Here is a 16,797-nt window from a genome sequence, read left to right on the forward strand (position 1 = left end):
TTATTACTGTAACATATACAGTATAGTGGGTTGTGTTATTACTGTAACAGCCAGTATAGTGGGTCGTGTTATTACTGTAACATAGACAGTATAGTGGGTCGTGTTATTACTGTAACATATACAGGATAGTGGGTCGTGTTATTACTGTAACAGACAGTATAGTGTGTCGTGTTATTACTGTAACAGACAGTATAGTGTTGTGTTATTACTGTAACACAGACAGTATAGTGTTGTGTTATTACTGTAACATATACAGTATAGTGGGTTGTGCTATTACTGTAACAGACAGTATAGTGTGTCATGTTATTACTGTAACATATACAGTATAGTGGGTTGTGTTATTACTGTAACAGACAGTATAGTGTGTCATGTTATTACTGTAACATAGACAGTATAGTGGGTTGTGTTATTACTGTAACACAGACAGTGTAGTGGGTCGTTATTACTATAACATATACAGTATAGTGTGTCGTGTTATTACTGCAACACATACAGGTTATAACTGTCACTCAACTCAGCAGCATGTCCTCCATGTAGACATAATGTGCTTTACAACTGGCTTGAGGAAGAACTTTCCCCTAACAGCAGATCTAGGATAAGATGACCTGTTCCTCAACCCTATCCATAACTATAAGGTGGAAAAGAAACATCTAATCCTGGACCAGCATTTAGGGTACAACGTCTAACAACTTCAGTAGTTTCAGGACAGAAACCCATGTCAATACTCACCTCTAGTGGACTATAAAGTCAAATCTATCCCTCTTTCAAATTCCAAAAGGTCCTACAATAAGATATCACAGTCAAGGAGGATGTAGGAAATTATTATTATTGTTTTGACATCCACATTATTTAATTTCCGTTATTGAATATTTACCGTGTCATTATTCTGTTTGTGTTTCAGGCAAATTCACCAATCACACTCAGCACTTATCTAGTGGGCTATGGTTTACAGTAGCCAGTTTGGTTGCTGTCCAACTGGTCTCGGTCAGGACAGTCAAATAAGCAGCAGTGAGAGTTCAGAAGGAAACTATTTCTCCCACGTTCTATTGGCTCATTGCGGAGAGAGGAGCAAGGCACTGATTTCCCATGAGGTGAACAGACCCCCCTATGTCTAGAGAACTGTCCCTCTACACCCCCAAGTCGTGGGTTCTTTCTTTCTCTCTCTCTTCTTCTTTCTCTCTCTCTGTGTCGCTACCCTTCTCCTCTCTTCTCCCTGCTATTTCTGTCTGTATAACTCCCTCTCTCTCCTTCCTTCCATCCAGTGGTGTAAAGTCCTTAAGTAAAACTACTTTAAAGTACTACTTAAGTCGTTTTTGGGGTATCTGTACTTTACTGTACTATTTATATTTTTGCCAGCTTTTACTTTTACTTCACTACATTCCTAAAGAAAATAATATAATTTTTACTCCATACATTTTCCCTGACACCCAGGAAAATGATCCAATTCACACACTTGTCAAGAGAACGTCCCTGGTCATCCCTACTGTCTCTTATCTGGCGGACTCACTTAAATGCTTTATTTGTAAATTATGTGTGAGTGTTGGAGTGTGCCCCTGGCTATCCGTCAATAAAAAAAATCAAATGTCTGGCACCGCATTGAGCGGCCGGGGACTGTGATATTGTCAAGAATGTCTAAAACAGTACTGAAGATGAGCATGGAAAATATACGATATCAACAACTATGATGGGATTATTCTAGAAGTATCAGGGGAGATTGAGATGTTTTCCTATTCACAGATATGGACATTGGACAGTAGGCCTTATGTAGATTTGATACATCCACAAGGGCCCAATGATGACCTATGAACTATAGACACACATCTACTGGAAAGTGACGAACCCCAAATAAAATGGTCATAGATCGATGGGCGATGGCATGGTTGAAAGACTCGTTTTTTTAATGAATACCGAGAACCCTAATAATGACCTCTATATCCAGGTTGGAGCCATGGTTTCACAATATGGGGCTATGCACAGGGAGCAGACCGAGACAAAGAGAGCATTGTATTCCTCTACCAACTCTTCATGCTTCATTTCACACTGGAACGCTACTGGAGATAGCCAGGCTATTACGCAATGTGTTCCAATACAATACAGTGGGTGCTCCCCAAATGGGACCCTATTCCCTATAAAGTGCACTACTTTTGACAAGGGCGCTGGTCAAAAGTAGTGCACTAGTTAGGGATAGGGGCCATTTGGGACACAGACGGTGTGTTCCTTGTTTGACAGGATGTGATGAAGAGAAGCTGATATGTGATGTATTGAACATGATGGACTTTTTTCTTATAGAGGCCATATTGCAGCATATTGCTATTATTGGGTTGGTTAGCTGAAGCTCAACTAGCTGTGAAATCAATTATAGTGTCAGAACACAACATATCTTGTCTGTACTGAAGTGGGTGGCGGTGTTGAGGGAAGAGTTGGTGGTGTTCAACCCAAGAGGCCTAAAGTACTGTAGCTCCCTGTTAATGTAGTGGGGCACCACTCAGAACCTGCCATGAGTATTCAGACTGTTACCCATCCACCCTCCACCACTAACCCCCTCTCCCTCTCTCTCACTGTCCCTCGGAGATGGAGAGAATACTCCCTCTCCCTCTCTCTCACTGTCCCTCAGAGATGGAGAGAATACTAATAATATGTAAACGAGGGGTGTATGGAGAGATGGGGGGGGGGAAGAGGGGTACAAGAACTAAAAAGGGTGCAGAACAAAGGCTGGGGGGCGCCAAAAGAGGGGCGCCAAGTTTCCACGACAACAGAACAGAGCCAAGAATGGTTAGGGGGAGTCACATGGTGTTGAGGGCTTTTAAATCAGCGAGTGGAGCTTGAAGCCTGGGATCAGTCCATGTGGTGGATGCCAATGGCAACAACATGAGTGGGATTGGGACCCACAACCACAGTAGTGTGACGGTGATGGCGTTTGATATGAACAGGACCGCGGCTCTCACCACGGTCGACCAGGATATGAACGCAGCAGTACATGGTGGGTAAGGTCAACTACAGGGCTGCTTTTTGGTTTCTGTTGAATCTAGCCTCTTCATTTGTAAGTTGAACTGGGAGTGTTGTTGGTTGAGTGGGACTTTGTGTCTTGAATAAGTTTCAGTGTTTGACTTGAAATGAAGGTGGACCTTAGTCTTAGTCCCCTCTTCTTAGAATATGTTCACCATAGTCACTTTTTCCTTTCCTTCTTCTTCCAGAGTTCAAGGTGTTCAACATCATCCTAATGTCTCTAGCCTTGTGTGTTCTCACCATCACTGGCCTGTTCTGCAGCATATCCTGTCACAACCGCAGACGGTAAGGCGTGATGTACTACAATACCCATAATGCTTTGTACTACATATGAATCTTAGCAAAGATTGTAAATTATATTGACAAGATATTGGATATGTCCTCAAATATGGAAGGCAGGCCGGAGGAGGCGAGATCAGGTGGGACCATTCTAGCCAATGAGAGGGCAGGTAATCGTGTAAACAGGCCATAGTTAGATCAAGCACTCATCTTTGTATCTATGCCATTATAGCGTCTGTTAGAGAGCATTGGCAGCGCCATTGAGGCTCTCTCTATTTAAAAGTCTTCATCATTGATTGATTGTTCCTAACTCATAGGAATCCCCACTCAGTTGACTACTTTAAAATGGTGGAGGCCCTCAATGGCAAGGTCCATTCTAAAACAGGTTATATCCATGATGAGTCCTCTATCTATCTCTATGACAGAAGGCACATCTCCGATATATAAAGTCAGTTTTTGGGTAAGTTGCAGAAATTCCATGTGTCCAGTTATATCAGTGCATTCATAACAACCATTACGAAACGTCTATTCGATCAAATAAGCCTCACGTAGCAAATCAGCAATTACTTTTTTTTATTGACAAATTCAACACTCTCTCGTTGACCTCCATACAAAAATGTATTTTCGTGGACAGATTTTGGGTGGGGTAAAACCTCTCGCTTTGCATCTCCTGTCACGGTCGCAGGAGGTAAGGCTTGTTGTACTACAGTATCCATAATTCCCTATACTTCATATATATATCTTAGTAAAGAGGCTCTACAGCATCTCCTGTCACGGTCGCAGGTCATCTGTCTCTGGGTCATGTTTATCTCTCTGGCTTACAATTACCTCTCTGAGTCATGTTGGCATCTCAGCTAAAGTCATCTTAGTAATGACTCTCACTCGTTAGGCTACATTGGAGCAAACTAAATATTTGGTCATTGAATATGACGCTTAAATTACATTGAACCTTTGAAGGTTGTTTTGGTGACAAACCTAGACGTGTAGCCCAGAGGAGGCTGGTGGAAGGAGCTATAGGAGGCCAGCTCAATGTAACGGCTGCAATGGAATTAATGGAACAGAGTGAAACATGTCGTTTCCATGTTTAATACCATTCCATTTATGCCATTACAATGAGCCCGGCTTCCTCTGGTGTAGCCTTTTCCTCACTGTACGACTCCACATTTAACACAGTAGAACAGTGACACTCCATGGACATATGACAAAACTGAATGGTCTTTTACAGCCACCGTTTTTACCATGTTGGTGTGCACACAAAATAATGATGGCCATTTTAATGCATTGGTTTAAAACGACAAGAAAGAACACATAGAAAGTCCCACAGTTCCCTGAAAGCACATGATATCTTTTCCCGCCTCCAGGCTGTCGAAGAGGGCCCATGTGTATGAGAGTGCTGTGCTTCGTGACGTACCAGTCAACCCGGTGGACATCAGAGCTGTCAACAGATCCACCAGTTTCAGAAACCCTCTCTCATTCTTCAGAAAACAGGAAGCATCTAAGGACAACTCCAGAATCTACTACATCTACAGTAACCCTCTACCCATAGGGCTGGAGGAAGAGGACAATATCCAGAATATCGCCCCTGGTGGATCAAAGGAGCAAGAAGAGCTAACCTTTCAGGACTACGCCAATGATCCCAATAGTGGTATCATCCTGGACCCGCCCAACTTTTACATGCAGCTCTAGAGCAAGGTGGCATGTTCCACTTCATGGGAGGGGTGTTTGATTTTTGTGTCCTATTCAAGTTTCTATTTCGGGAAAAACATTGTCTAAAGTGAATGAACTTATTTGGAAGTTGTGAAAGATCCTTTTTCCCCACACTTGGATATTTATTGAATCGCCATAAAACAGTTCAGACATGGATGGTGTGCTTTAGAAAAGAAGCATAGCGTGAAATACACAGAGACCAGAACGATAGATAGTAGCTTCTCAGAGAAAATATCTAAAGAAATGGTTATCATCACTGCTGAGATGAGCAATCAATTGATCGATCAATTGTACTCCTGGGCAATACAATTGAATTAAATAAGAGTCAGTCACAGAATAGCCTTCAGGCGATTGGCTGGGTTTCCCTGATCAGCCAATCCATGGCCTCCTTGCGGCCCTGTCTCTCCAGCTCTGCTCCAATCGTCTCCCGGCACTGCCTGTGGTACTCGTTCACCCAATCACGCTGCAGGAAGAGAAGAGAGAGTGTCACACACAGAGTGATAACATACAAAATGGCAGAACTATTACTCATCGATTTCCCCGGTTTCAAAGAGCACCTGTGGATATTTCCTGAAGACCTCCTTATATATTATCTTTCTCTCCTATGGCAAAGCTGATTTGAAACTGAAAGATTGTTTTATTTCTGCTCTACTACGTGTCACTTCATTCAACCAAACAATACAGTATTTCTACCCAAGTTTCAAGGGCTGTTTACATTATAGAGCTGTATAATGATGACTTTTTAAAATTATAAATAAATGAATGACACCTCCTAAAGAAACAGTGTGTTTGGTAAAATATGAATTCCAAAGAATGGGGACCAAGACTGACCTCTTTCTGGGTGAGAAGATCTGTGTTTACCATCTTGGCTTGGATGGGGACCAGAGTGAGAGGCTCAAACGTCAAACTGCCCTTGTTCCTGTAGTTGTACTGAGGACACGGTCACATGGTCTTCACTAGTCTTCACACTTAATTTTACACGTAGTCAGTCAATCTGTCTCCATAAACATCAATACTCATTCTTCACTCTATACACACTTCATTTTATACTTATTCAGTCAATCTCTCACCTTGGGTTTTGCTGGCACCACCAGAACAACGTTTTCAATTCTAATGCCAAACAAGCCGTCCTCATAGTACCCAGGTTCTGAGGAAAGGAAGGAGACAAGTTCAGGTGTGTGTGAGAGAGAAACAGAGAGACGGAAAGAAACAGAGAGAGAGAAATAGTTAAACTGTCTGTGTGTTTGTGTATGCATGCATGATAGTAAGTGTGTGTGTGTATGCGTGCCTGCATGTCTGTGTGTGTGTGCATGCATGTACGTGAGTGTGTGTACGTCCCCACCATCGCTGACAATCATGCCTGCCTCCAGGGGCTCGTCTGCGAAGGTCTTGTAGGAGATCCCACAGGGTCCCTCGTGGACATTGAGGAAACATCCCACCCCGTGGCCTGTACCATGAAGGTAGTCCAGCCCAGACTCCCACAGCGCCTGGCGGGCAAACGAGTCCAGCAGGTGGCCTAAGGGACAAGGGGGGAGTGGAGGTTTACATTTCACATATTAGTCATTTAAAAACAAACACTGGCAACATTGAGTACTCCACACACAAGGTCTCACCTTTGGTTCCGTTGGGGAAAATGGCAGCGCTGACGGCTATATGTCCCTTCAGAACATAGGTGAAGGTTTCCTGAGATATAGAGAGAAAATCTATAGGTCACTGAACATACCACTGGGACTTTCCTTCTGTCATACGCTGTAGCAGGTCATGAGAGGAGAGGCCATATGGATAACTGTTACCTTCTCGTAAGCAGAGGGGGATCCAAAGTGCATGGTGCGGGTGACGTCTGTTGTTCCATCACTAGAAAACACCAGAACCACAATTTATTAGAACAATATGTTTTATTTGTAACGTGCTTTTCTTATGTGTCACATTATTACGCATTACATGATTTGGTGAATGTGTAGCATTATTACATGTAGGATTATGTGCAGCATTATTACATGTGGGATTATGTGCAGCATTATTACATGTAGGATTATGTGCAGCATTATTACATGTGGGATTATGTGTAGCATTATTACATGTGGGATTATGTGTAGCATTATTACATGTGGGATTATGTGTGGCATTATTACGTGTAGGATTATGTGTAGCATTATTACATGTGGGATTATGTGCAGCATTATTACATGGAGGATTATGTGCAGCATTATTACATGGAGGATTATGTGCAGCATTATTACATGTAGGATTATGTGCAGCATTATTACATGTGGGATCATGTGCAGCATTATTACATGTGGGATCATGTGCAGCATTATTACATGTGGGATTATGTGCAGCATTATTACATGTGGGATTATGTGCAGCATTATTACATGTGGGATTATGTGCAGCATTATTACATGTGGGATTATGTGCAGCATTATTACATGTAGGATTATATACACCATTATTACATGTAGGATTATATACACCATTATTACATGTAGGATAATATACACCATTATTACATGTAGGATTATGTGCACCATTATTACATGGAGGATTATGTGCAGCATTATTACATGTAGGATTATGTGCAGCATTATTACATGTAGGATTATGTGCAGCATTATTACATGTGGGATTATGTGCAGCATTATTACATGTAGGATTATTGCTTACATATACTGGGCTCCCGAGTCGAGGAGGTAGATTTCGTTTAGAGAGAGAGTTCTGTTGGTTTCAGGGAGGGGTCTATAGGACAACAGAAATAAGTACATAAATACAAAATAAGTTATTGATTATAACAACTCTACATTAATTACAGTGTAATAAAGTTGTACAATAAACAAAGGTACCTGTAATGAATGATTGCTCCGTTTGGTCCAACACTGGAAATGGATGGGAAGCTGAGTCCGACAAAGTCTTTCTGTTGGCTGAAACCACATGAATATTTATTTATGTGTATTTAAGCAATAAGGACTGAGGGGGTGTGGTATATGGCCAATATACCACGGCTGTGGGCTGTTCTTAGGCACAACGCATCAGAGTTGAAGTAGGTACATACAGTTCCTAATTGTTTCAATAGAGGGAGTTAAAATGCTAAATATCCCTCTCATGCAAAAACCTCTGACTCACTGGGAATATCTCAATTACATACTCCTTGCGTCCTCTCTACTCTCTGTCTCCTTCTCAAAACCCATTGGATGAGAATGCCAGAGGTCCCTCCCCTCTGACCTTCTCCTCCAATGTGTTTGGAGAAAGAGATGAGAGGTGTATGCAATTGTCCTATTGCCTTGTGCTTCAGAAAAGATTTTTCACAGTGTAGTGACTGCATGGAACCTATAAAATCTCAATCTAAGGTCCAGGATAATAAGTGAAGTTGGAGAGAAAACGTCACAGATGTTGTTATTGTACGGTTGAAGTGAAAAGTAGAACCCCACCTGCGTAACTCCTCGGCCTTATCTGCTGCGGAGATCTCAGTCACTGTGCCTTTTGGAATCTAGAAAACCACAACCACACAGTACATGACACGTAGTCATTACAACACTCACAGCCAAAAAGTCTGCCATCATAAAACTGTAATACGACTTTCAGCTACAAAACTACTGGAAATGACATTTTAAAAGTACATATAAAGTACCTCTTTTTCCAACCAAGCGAAGAGCTCACAAAGGGCGACAGCATCCTTGATCTGTGGTTGAGGAGAAAAAGTCAAACATGATCAATGGCTGGTTGATGATACAATTATGGTGATTTTATGGTGTCTAAAATCCAATTAAATAATTGTAAGGGTCAAAAGGTCAAAGGTAACTACATGGGCAATTTTCATCCCTTGAATCTCGGTGGCGTTCTTGACAGCTTTGGCGAGGCAGAGATGAGTGTAGGGGATAGGAGACCGGTGGGCCTGTGGACAAAACAGAAAAACAAAGCAATGAATTAGTAGGTACCTGATGCTACACATATCATTTTACTAAATAGGCCTACATGTAAACTCAGCAAAAAAAGAAACGTCCCTTTTTCAGAACCCCGTCTTTCAAAGATAATTCGTAAAAATCCAAATAACTTCACAGATCTTCAATGTAAAGGGTTTAAACACTGTTTCCCATGCTTGTTCAATGAACCATAAACAATTAATGAACATGCACCTGTGGAACGGTCGTTAAGACACTAACAGCTTACAGACGGTAGGCAATTAAGGTCACAGTTATGAAAACTTAGGGCACTAAAAAGGCCTTTCTACTGACTCTGAAAAACACCAAAAGAAAGATGCCCAGGGTCCCTGCTCATCTGCATGAATGTGCCTTAGGCATGCTGCAAGGAAGCATGAGGACTGCAGATGTGGCCAGGGCAATAAATTGCAATGTCCGTACTGTGAGACGCCTAAGACAGCACTACAGGGAGACAGGACGGACAGCTGATCGTGTAACAACAGCTGCACAGGATCGGTAAATCCAAACATCACACCTCCGGGACAGGTACAGGATGGCAACAACAACTGCCCGAGTTACACCAGGAACGCACAATCCCTTCATCAGTGCTCAGACTGTCCGCAATAGGCTGAGAGAGGCTGGGCTTGTAGGCCTGTTGTAAGGCAGGTCCTCACCAGACACCACCGGCAACAACGTCGCCTATGGGCACAAACCTACCGTCGCTGGACCAGACAGGACTGGCAAAAAGTGCTCTTCACTGACAAGTCGCGGTTGTCTCACGAGGGGTGATGGTCGGATTCGTGTTTATCGTCGAAGGAATGAGCGTTACACCGAGGCCTGTACTCTGGAGCGGGATTGATTTGGAGGTGGAGGGTCCGTCATGGTCTGGGGCGGTGCGTCACAGCATAATCGGATTGAGCTTGTTGTCATTGCAGGCAATCTCAACGCTGTGCGTTTCAGAGAAGACATCCTCCTCCCTCATGTGGTACCCTTCCTGCAGGCTCGTCCTGACATGACCCTCCAGCATGACAATGCCACCAGCCATACTGCTCATTCTGTGCGTGATTTCCTGCAAGACAGGAATGTCAGTGTTCTGCCATGGCCAGCGAAGAGCCTGGATCTCAATCCCATTGAGCACGTCTGAGACCTGTTGGATTGGAGGGTGAGGGCTAGGGCCATTTCCCCCCCAGAAATGTCCGGGAACTTGCAGGTGCCTTGGTGGAAGAGTAGGGTAACATCTCACAGTAAGAACTGGCAAATCTGGTGCAGTCCATGAGGAGGAGATGCACTGCAGTACTTAATGCAGCTGGTGGCCACATCAGATACTGACTGTTACTTTTGATTTTGACCCCCCCCCTTTGTTCATGAACACATTATACCATTTCTGTTAGTCACATGTTTCTGTGGAACTTGTTCAGTTTATGTCCCAGTTGTTGAATCTTGTTATGTTCACACAAATATTTACACGTTAAGTTAAATAAACGCAGTTGACAGTGAGAGGACATTTCTTTTTTTGCTGAGTTTATTAACAAACGTACTTTACATTGTTTGGGGGTAACTCATCCCCATCATTATACCAATGTGATACAGCTATGCACAGTGGTCATTTTGTGCCTGACTACACAGTTGTACTCTCGCACCTTGGGAATAACCTGCATGAGCACCCACTACAGCCATTTTGTGTCAGACATTACACAGTCGCACTCCCTCACCTTGGGGATGACCTGCGTGAGGGCGCAGCTGGCTTTGTCGCTGATCCACACCTTCTCCTTGGGCCCCAGCGAGGCACACACGGCCTGCAGCTCCGTGAACACAGACTCGTAGGGGGCGGTCTGGACGCTAAGCTCCGCCTTGGAGGGCGTGTCCAGCTGAAGGTGCTCCCTCACCGTCGGCACGGCCAGACGCTTGATGTCCACGAAGAGCCTAGGTGGGGTCAGAGGTCAGATTCATGACCTACTTCTCATGGGAGATCAAAGCATGCTGCGCATTCTATACTGTGTCAGAGAAAGGACAGTCGGGAAAGAAAGTCAAGTGTTTTTATTTTAGATTAATTTGGGTGCTTTTAGGATCTTTTACCTGATTGTGTTCATTCCTACGATGGCGTACGCAAAGAAAACAGGGTTGTACTCGATGTCAGAGCCACGGAGGTTGAACAGCCCTGGGAAGAGTAACACAGTTAACACACTACTACTTTACACCTGTTTGGTGGATACGATTTTTCCTGTTCTCCTTCAACAAATTCAGTAATGTATGTAAGCATTTCAAATTTGATTTAGATTTTTATGTACAGTAGTTTGAATCTTGTAAACAGCTATTTAAAAATGTGTCTCTCTGCTACAAATAAATTAGCTAGCACTGTGTTATTATTATTATCATAATCATTATTATTATGATCCTAATCATTATTATTAATATGATCCTAATCATCATTATTATTATTAATAATTGTATTATGATGATGAGGTTACCCTCCTCACCCTCTAGGGAAGAAGCCCAGACAAACCCCCTCATTTAGACACACTAGTCTAAAAGTGACTGGACGACTGCAATCAACATCAACATTGTCCTCCCTAATTAACACAAACACTCTGGCCAGCCAATCAGCTCTGAGAGCTCTATATGCTCGTTATGGCCAGCTAACGAGGTGCTCAGACAGGCATCTACAGGGACACCCATACAGCCTCAGGGTTCTTGGGTCGTGATCAGGGGGTGTCGTGTCTACCTCACAGGGTTATGCAACGTAACTGTTTGGTGAGGTCATTCAATAAAGTGCATCAACCCTGGTCCTGTAGGTCTACTGGTTGGGCAGACTTTTGTTCCAGCCCAGCACTAACACACCTGATTCAACCCATCAACTACTCTTCAATCAAGACATTTGATTAGGCTGTCATTGTAAATAATAATTTGCTCTTAACTGACTTGCCTAGTAAAAAAAAAAAAAAAATGTTGAATCAGGTGTGCTAGTGCTGGGTTGGAACGAAAGCCTGTGCACCCTGTAACTCAACATGACCAGGGTTAGTGAGTTGGTGTTATTTTATGTGGTAATTCCAACGACTGTTAAGGGTGAATTATATAGGAAAAATGTCTCTGTGCTGTGTTATAGTAACTATATCAGTATAAAGGGAATCATACATGCAATCTCATCCAGCGCCGTGGCAACGAACCAGGAGATCTTCCTCTCGGCCATCTTGGATCTCAGAGCGGTCATCTTGTCTTGCCACGTCAGACCTGGAACAGAGGAGGACCTGGATTAACTGTGAACCAATGATGAGGAAGATGTCATCATGCCATCGTCACTGTTGAACAAAATGCTTTCTGTATCAAAAACATTGTACACACATGTACAGCTACTACCTTTCAACCAATCACAAGATAGGATACATAACACCTCTAGAATGTTGAATAGGTCAATAATGGCTCCAAGCGGTACTACCGACCCGTGAACCCCAGGCCCAGGGTGAGGAGCTGAGTGGAGGGTCTGGTTGGACGGTCCATCCAGATGGCATCTATCAGGTTGTCCTGAACAGCCACCAGGGAGTGGCCTGCACTGGCCAGGGCCTTAGACATGTTCTTCCACTGGTCTGGATGGAACAACAGGCAGGTCATGTAACCATAGTCAGCACCAAAATGGTAGATACTTAGCACTGGAAGTAGAGTACACAACATGTACTACACCATTATCACTGTGTTATTGTGTGTGACGTAAGAGATGTAGAACTCCACGGACCAGCAGCAATGATCCAGGGGTCCACTCCTACTGTGGAGTTGTCAGGCAGCACACTGATCAGCCAGTCCTCCTGGCTGAGTGTCTCCTTCAGACCTGGTGACACACCCGCAATGAGACAGAAAATACTGGCACATCTCACCACAGAGTACACTGTCCCATGTGTAGTATGTCTTATCAAGAGAAGCATCGGCCAATCTATACTAAAGTGGTTAAGTGCATTTGCTTTAAAGTTTCAACTTTAGATGCAGAAGAAACCAACTTCCACTTATACTAGCTTCAACTAGGTGTCTTCAGATGCCATATCCATTCAAGAACTAAGAGTGCTGTTGTTGTTTACCCATCTTCATGAGGGTCCAGTTGTTGTCCATCTGCTGGCTGGCCTGGAGGAAGTACCGTCCGTCTGTCCACATGGCCGCATGCTTCTCCGTAACAATGGCCGTACCTGGAAACATGTCATCAATCAACCAAGGCTACATATCTGTTCTCTGTAACAATGGCCGTGCCTGGAGCCATGTCATCAATCAACCAAGGCTACATATCTGTTCTCTGTCACAATGACCGTGCCTGGAGCCATGTCATCAATCAACCAAGGCTACATATCTGTTCTCTGTAACAATGGCCGTGCCTGGAGCCATGTCATCAATCAACCAAGGCTACATATCTGTTCTCTGTAACAATGGCCGTGCCTGGAGCCATGTCATCAATCAACCAAGGCTACATATCTGTTCTCTGTAACAATGACCGTGCCTGGAAACATGTCATCAATCAATCAACCAAGGCTACATATCTGTTCTCTGTCACTATGGCCGTGCCTGGAGCCATGTCATCAATCAACCAAGGCTACATATCTGTTCTCTGTCACTATGGCCGTGCCTGGAGCCATGTCATCAATCAACCAAGGCTACATATCTGTTCTCTGTCACTATGGCCGTGCCTGGAGACATGTCATCAATCAATCAACCAAGGCTACATATCTGTTCTCTGTCACTATGGCCGTACCTGGAGACATGTCATCAATCAATCAACCAAGGCTACATATCTGTTCTCTGTCACTATGGCCGTGCCTGGAGCCATGTCATCAATCAACCAAGGCTACATATCTGTTCTCTGTCACTATGGCCGTGCCTGGAGCCATGTCATCAATCAACCAAGGCTACATATCTGTTCTCTGTCACTATGGCCGTGCCTGGAGACACGTCATCTTAATAGCTGATTCTTAGTCATGTCTTTAGTTGTCACTATGCTACTGTTCAAAGGTTGTCAAGCAAGGCTACAGAACTGTCTTGTTTTTATGGCCTGATTTCATTTTATTATCAACGTGTCCAATCTCTGACCCTAATTCAATACAAGCAAATGTCTGTCTATATTGTTTACAGATGTCCTGTTCTTTCTTAGGGCGTATAAGTTCACTGTTATAATCAAGGTGTGCATTTATGGGAAATGACAATACAACTTTCCTGGTATTGTATGAAGTGTTGATTTCATCTGGTCTGACATGACCAAAGGCTGTGATAAGTTTGTCTTTGTGTATTCACTGGTGTTCTCGCCAGATCAACCTCCTTTATAACAAGGGAACTAGATCCTGACACAAGTACACACACACAATACCTGCGGAGCCATTGAAGCCACAGATGAATTCACGTCTGCAGTCACATGGTGCGATGTATTCACTCTGTAACAAGAGCGAGAGAGAGAGAGAGATCAGATCCAGTAGTAATCAGGTATAAGTGGTCCCCTAGCAGTTATTATAACATCTTAATTATTCCCCTCTTCACATCACGACAACCAGTGAGAGAGAGAGAGAGAGGGTGTAAGGGAGGGATGAGGATTAGAGAGAGAAAGAAAGAGTAGAGTTAAAGATGTGGAGATGTAGAGGACCCTGCTTGAAAGTCACATTGTCCATTATTAGAGGTCAGGCAGACTTATACTCACTATTGTTCATTATTTCTAATGAGTAATTCTGTGTGTGTGTGTGTGTGTGTGTGTGTGTGTGTGTGTGTGTGTGTGTGTGTGTGTGTGTGTGTGTGTGTGTGTGTTCTTGCATGCGTGCGACCGTGTGTGTGTGTTCAGTACCTGGTGTGCGTCTCCAGAGGGGACAATGTAGGCCTGGATGGGCTCAGCGATGTACTTGGTGTTCCTCATGGCTTGCCGTAGCTGCCGCAGCAGCTCCACCGTGATCTTGGGAGACATGGCAACGTCTAGGGAGAGATATACAGGCGGTAAAGCCATAACTGACGAGCTGAACAGGCAGCTCAATGGGACTCCGGCGGGATCCACAGTTACAGTATGCTCCTGGCTCCCCTCTCGAGTAGGCTAGTTAATCTGTCTGTCACAGTTTTACCTCCACTAGATTACACACAGCAGTGTAAAACAACTGTAACGACCCTGGTTTATATCGACTACCATCGGAGCATGCTTTTGAGGCACAGCTGAATTCCGTGGGGCGACGGGCCAGAAGGTTGCGGGTTCGCGCCCCACAATCCCTGCCTGTTTTGTTACCTTGGTGTCAGAAGTGGGCCATGTATAGCCTAAACTAGAATCCACCTCCTACAAAATGATAAAGAATAATAACAAACGCATCGTTTAACAAACAGGACAAACTCAACAGATGTGTTGTTCATTATTGTGAACTCAAAGTATTAATAATGCGATTACCTGAGCCCATGTTGTCTTCAGCCGTCTATGAGATATCTGACAAATAGCCTGTTTAACGTGGAGCTCAAAGTCTTAGTCTGCACCTGGATCTTTAACCTTGCTGACTCAGACAAACCCAGGGTTAAATATTAACAGATTATGATTATTATCTTTGCTGCAATTGCAAACTATTCAATTACCCTTAGGCCTGAATGCTGCCTTTTTACAGTATACTTTGATCATACATCAAGATCTAAGAAACGCATCAACAAAAAGGCATTTTGTGAGATCATAATTTTGAAAGATTTGACATACTGTAAGGTGTATAATGGATAATATCAGTGGTTTCATTTCAGGCCGTTAAAGGAATAAAATCATCCCATATTATTGATGGAGTAGTTTTATTCACTGATGCCAGAATGGGCGTCATCCAATCGGCTCAACAAAGCCAACGCCGAACTCACGGATTGGCTGAAACCTACATGCGATGTTGTTTACAATTTGAGACCAATTATTTAGGAAGTTCGCTGGCAACAAGTGGGGGGAAACTGGTGAGCTAATTCAATTAAATAATTAAATAATTAAATAATTGAATGATTCCAACTGGCATAATTGTGTTAATCAATTCAATGCAGTTATTTTGTCGCAGTTGGGGTAGGTGTGGCATTTCATCAGTCTGCTGTGGGGGATATTCAATGGAAAAGTTACTTTGAGCAAAATAATACGAATTTCTTAGTCAATATTGTATATCTTTCATTGGAGTATGAGTCACACGTTGTTCATAGCTTTAGTAGTTAACACATTAGACATTTTCTACATAAAACATTCGTGGGCTTTACCTATCTTGCTAGCTAGACAACACTAATGGGGCTACGTGAGTAGCATGTAGCACGCGCGCGTCTTCCACATTACAACCACACGATATTCTCCATTCATCGCTTTCTTGCATCGGGCAACTGAACCCAGCTAGAAAGTTTGTTAACACCATGTCAGTTTAATAAGATAACGTTAAATTGTACATTTACCTTAGAAATACGATTCAGTCGTTTAAAACACTATTTTATGCAGCTGTCCCTTGTGTTAATTTACAAAACAGTAGGCTGCCATTGAATCGTTGACGTTTCTGGTCACGTGACACGAGCTTCCTCCAATAACCACACGGAGATGAGACTCGCCTCCCTTTAAAACCTCTTGAGAATACAGGGTGTAATATTTTCGCATTAGCATAATTTGCTCTACAGATTAAACTGCCTCTTATTCAATCATTGCTCTTACTATATGCATATGAATCATACCATTGGAAAGAAGACAATCTCTAGTTTCTAAATCCGTTTCAATTTTGTCTCTGAGTGATACAGAAGTCATTTCACAGCACTTTCCATGACCAAGAACATAAAATCAAGATGTTTTGTGCTGGCTTCAAAGCTCTGCCTATATATGGTCATGCCTCCTATGACCCGAAACACAACTCACTGGCCTTCCTCTGGGTGTCTAGAGGACGTCAGAGGAAAAATTTCTTGTCTATCTGGG

General features: G+C 43.2%; 2 protein-coding genes across 6 annotated transcripts in view; one reads left to right on the plus strand and one right to left on the minus strand.

Moving 5' to 3' along the window:
* LOC139567787 (uncharacterized) overlaps positions 1-7,772 on the plus strand; it is an 8,798-nt gene extending 1,026 nt beyond the window's left edge. For 2 of the 4 annotated variants that reach the window (XM_071389288.1, XM_071389286.1), the window contains exon 3: positions 4,647-7,772. In XM_071389288.1, the coding sequence (XP_071245389.1) occupies positions 4,647-4,971 (325 nt within the window). In that variant the 3' untranslated portion in view covers positions 4,972-7,772. Of the gene's footprint in view, positions 1-2,804; positions 2,985-3,194; positions 3,292-4,646 lie in introns of those variants that run through there. The other 2 variants (XM_071389287.1, XM_071389285.1) reach the window with 2 other exon arrangements.
* Positions 5,091-16,430, minus strand: xpnpep1 (X-prolyl aminopeptidase (aminopeptidase P) 1, soluble). 2 transcript variants are annotated; one of them, XM_071389283.1, is made up of 20 exons: positions 16,293-16,430; positions 14,707-14,831; positions 14,242-14,305; positions 12,971-13,075; positions 12,634-12,726; positions 12,344-12,487; positions 12,039-12,134; positions 10,983-11,064; positions 10,619-10,829; positions 8,792-8,881; positions 8,618-8,668; positions 8,418-8,476; positions 7,833-7,910; positions 7,657-7,728; positions 6,786-6,846; positions 6,606-6,675; positions 6,335-6,508; positions 6,063-6,139; positions 5,824-5,922; positions 5,091-5,455 (listed from the first exon to the last, which is right to left on the minus strand). In XM_071389283.1, the coding sequence occupies exons 2-20, from the start codon at positions 14,821-14,823 to the stop codon at positions 5,336-5,338; spliced, it is 1,863 nt and encodes a 620-aa protein (XP_071245384.1). In that variant the 5' UTR covers positions 14,824-14,831; positions 16,293-16,430; the 3' UTR covers positions 5,091-5,335. The 2 variants fall into 2 exon arrangements, with proteins under 2 accessions (XP_071245384.1, XP_071245383.1); XM_071389282.1 differs by lacking the exon at positions 16,293-16,430 and adding an exon at positions 15,289-15,489.
* Positions 16,431-16,797: the final 367 nt, after the last annotated feature.

Source organism: Salvelinus alpinus, chromosome 2 (assembly GCF_045679555.1).
Source record: "Salvelinus alpinus chromosome 2, SLU_Salpinus.1, whole genome shotgun sequence".
Classification (NCBI taxonomy): Eukaryota; Metazoa; Chordata; class Actinopteri; order Salmoniformes; family Salmonidae; genus Salvelinus; species Salvelinus alpinus.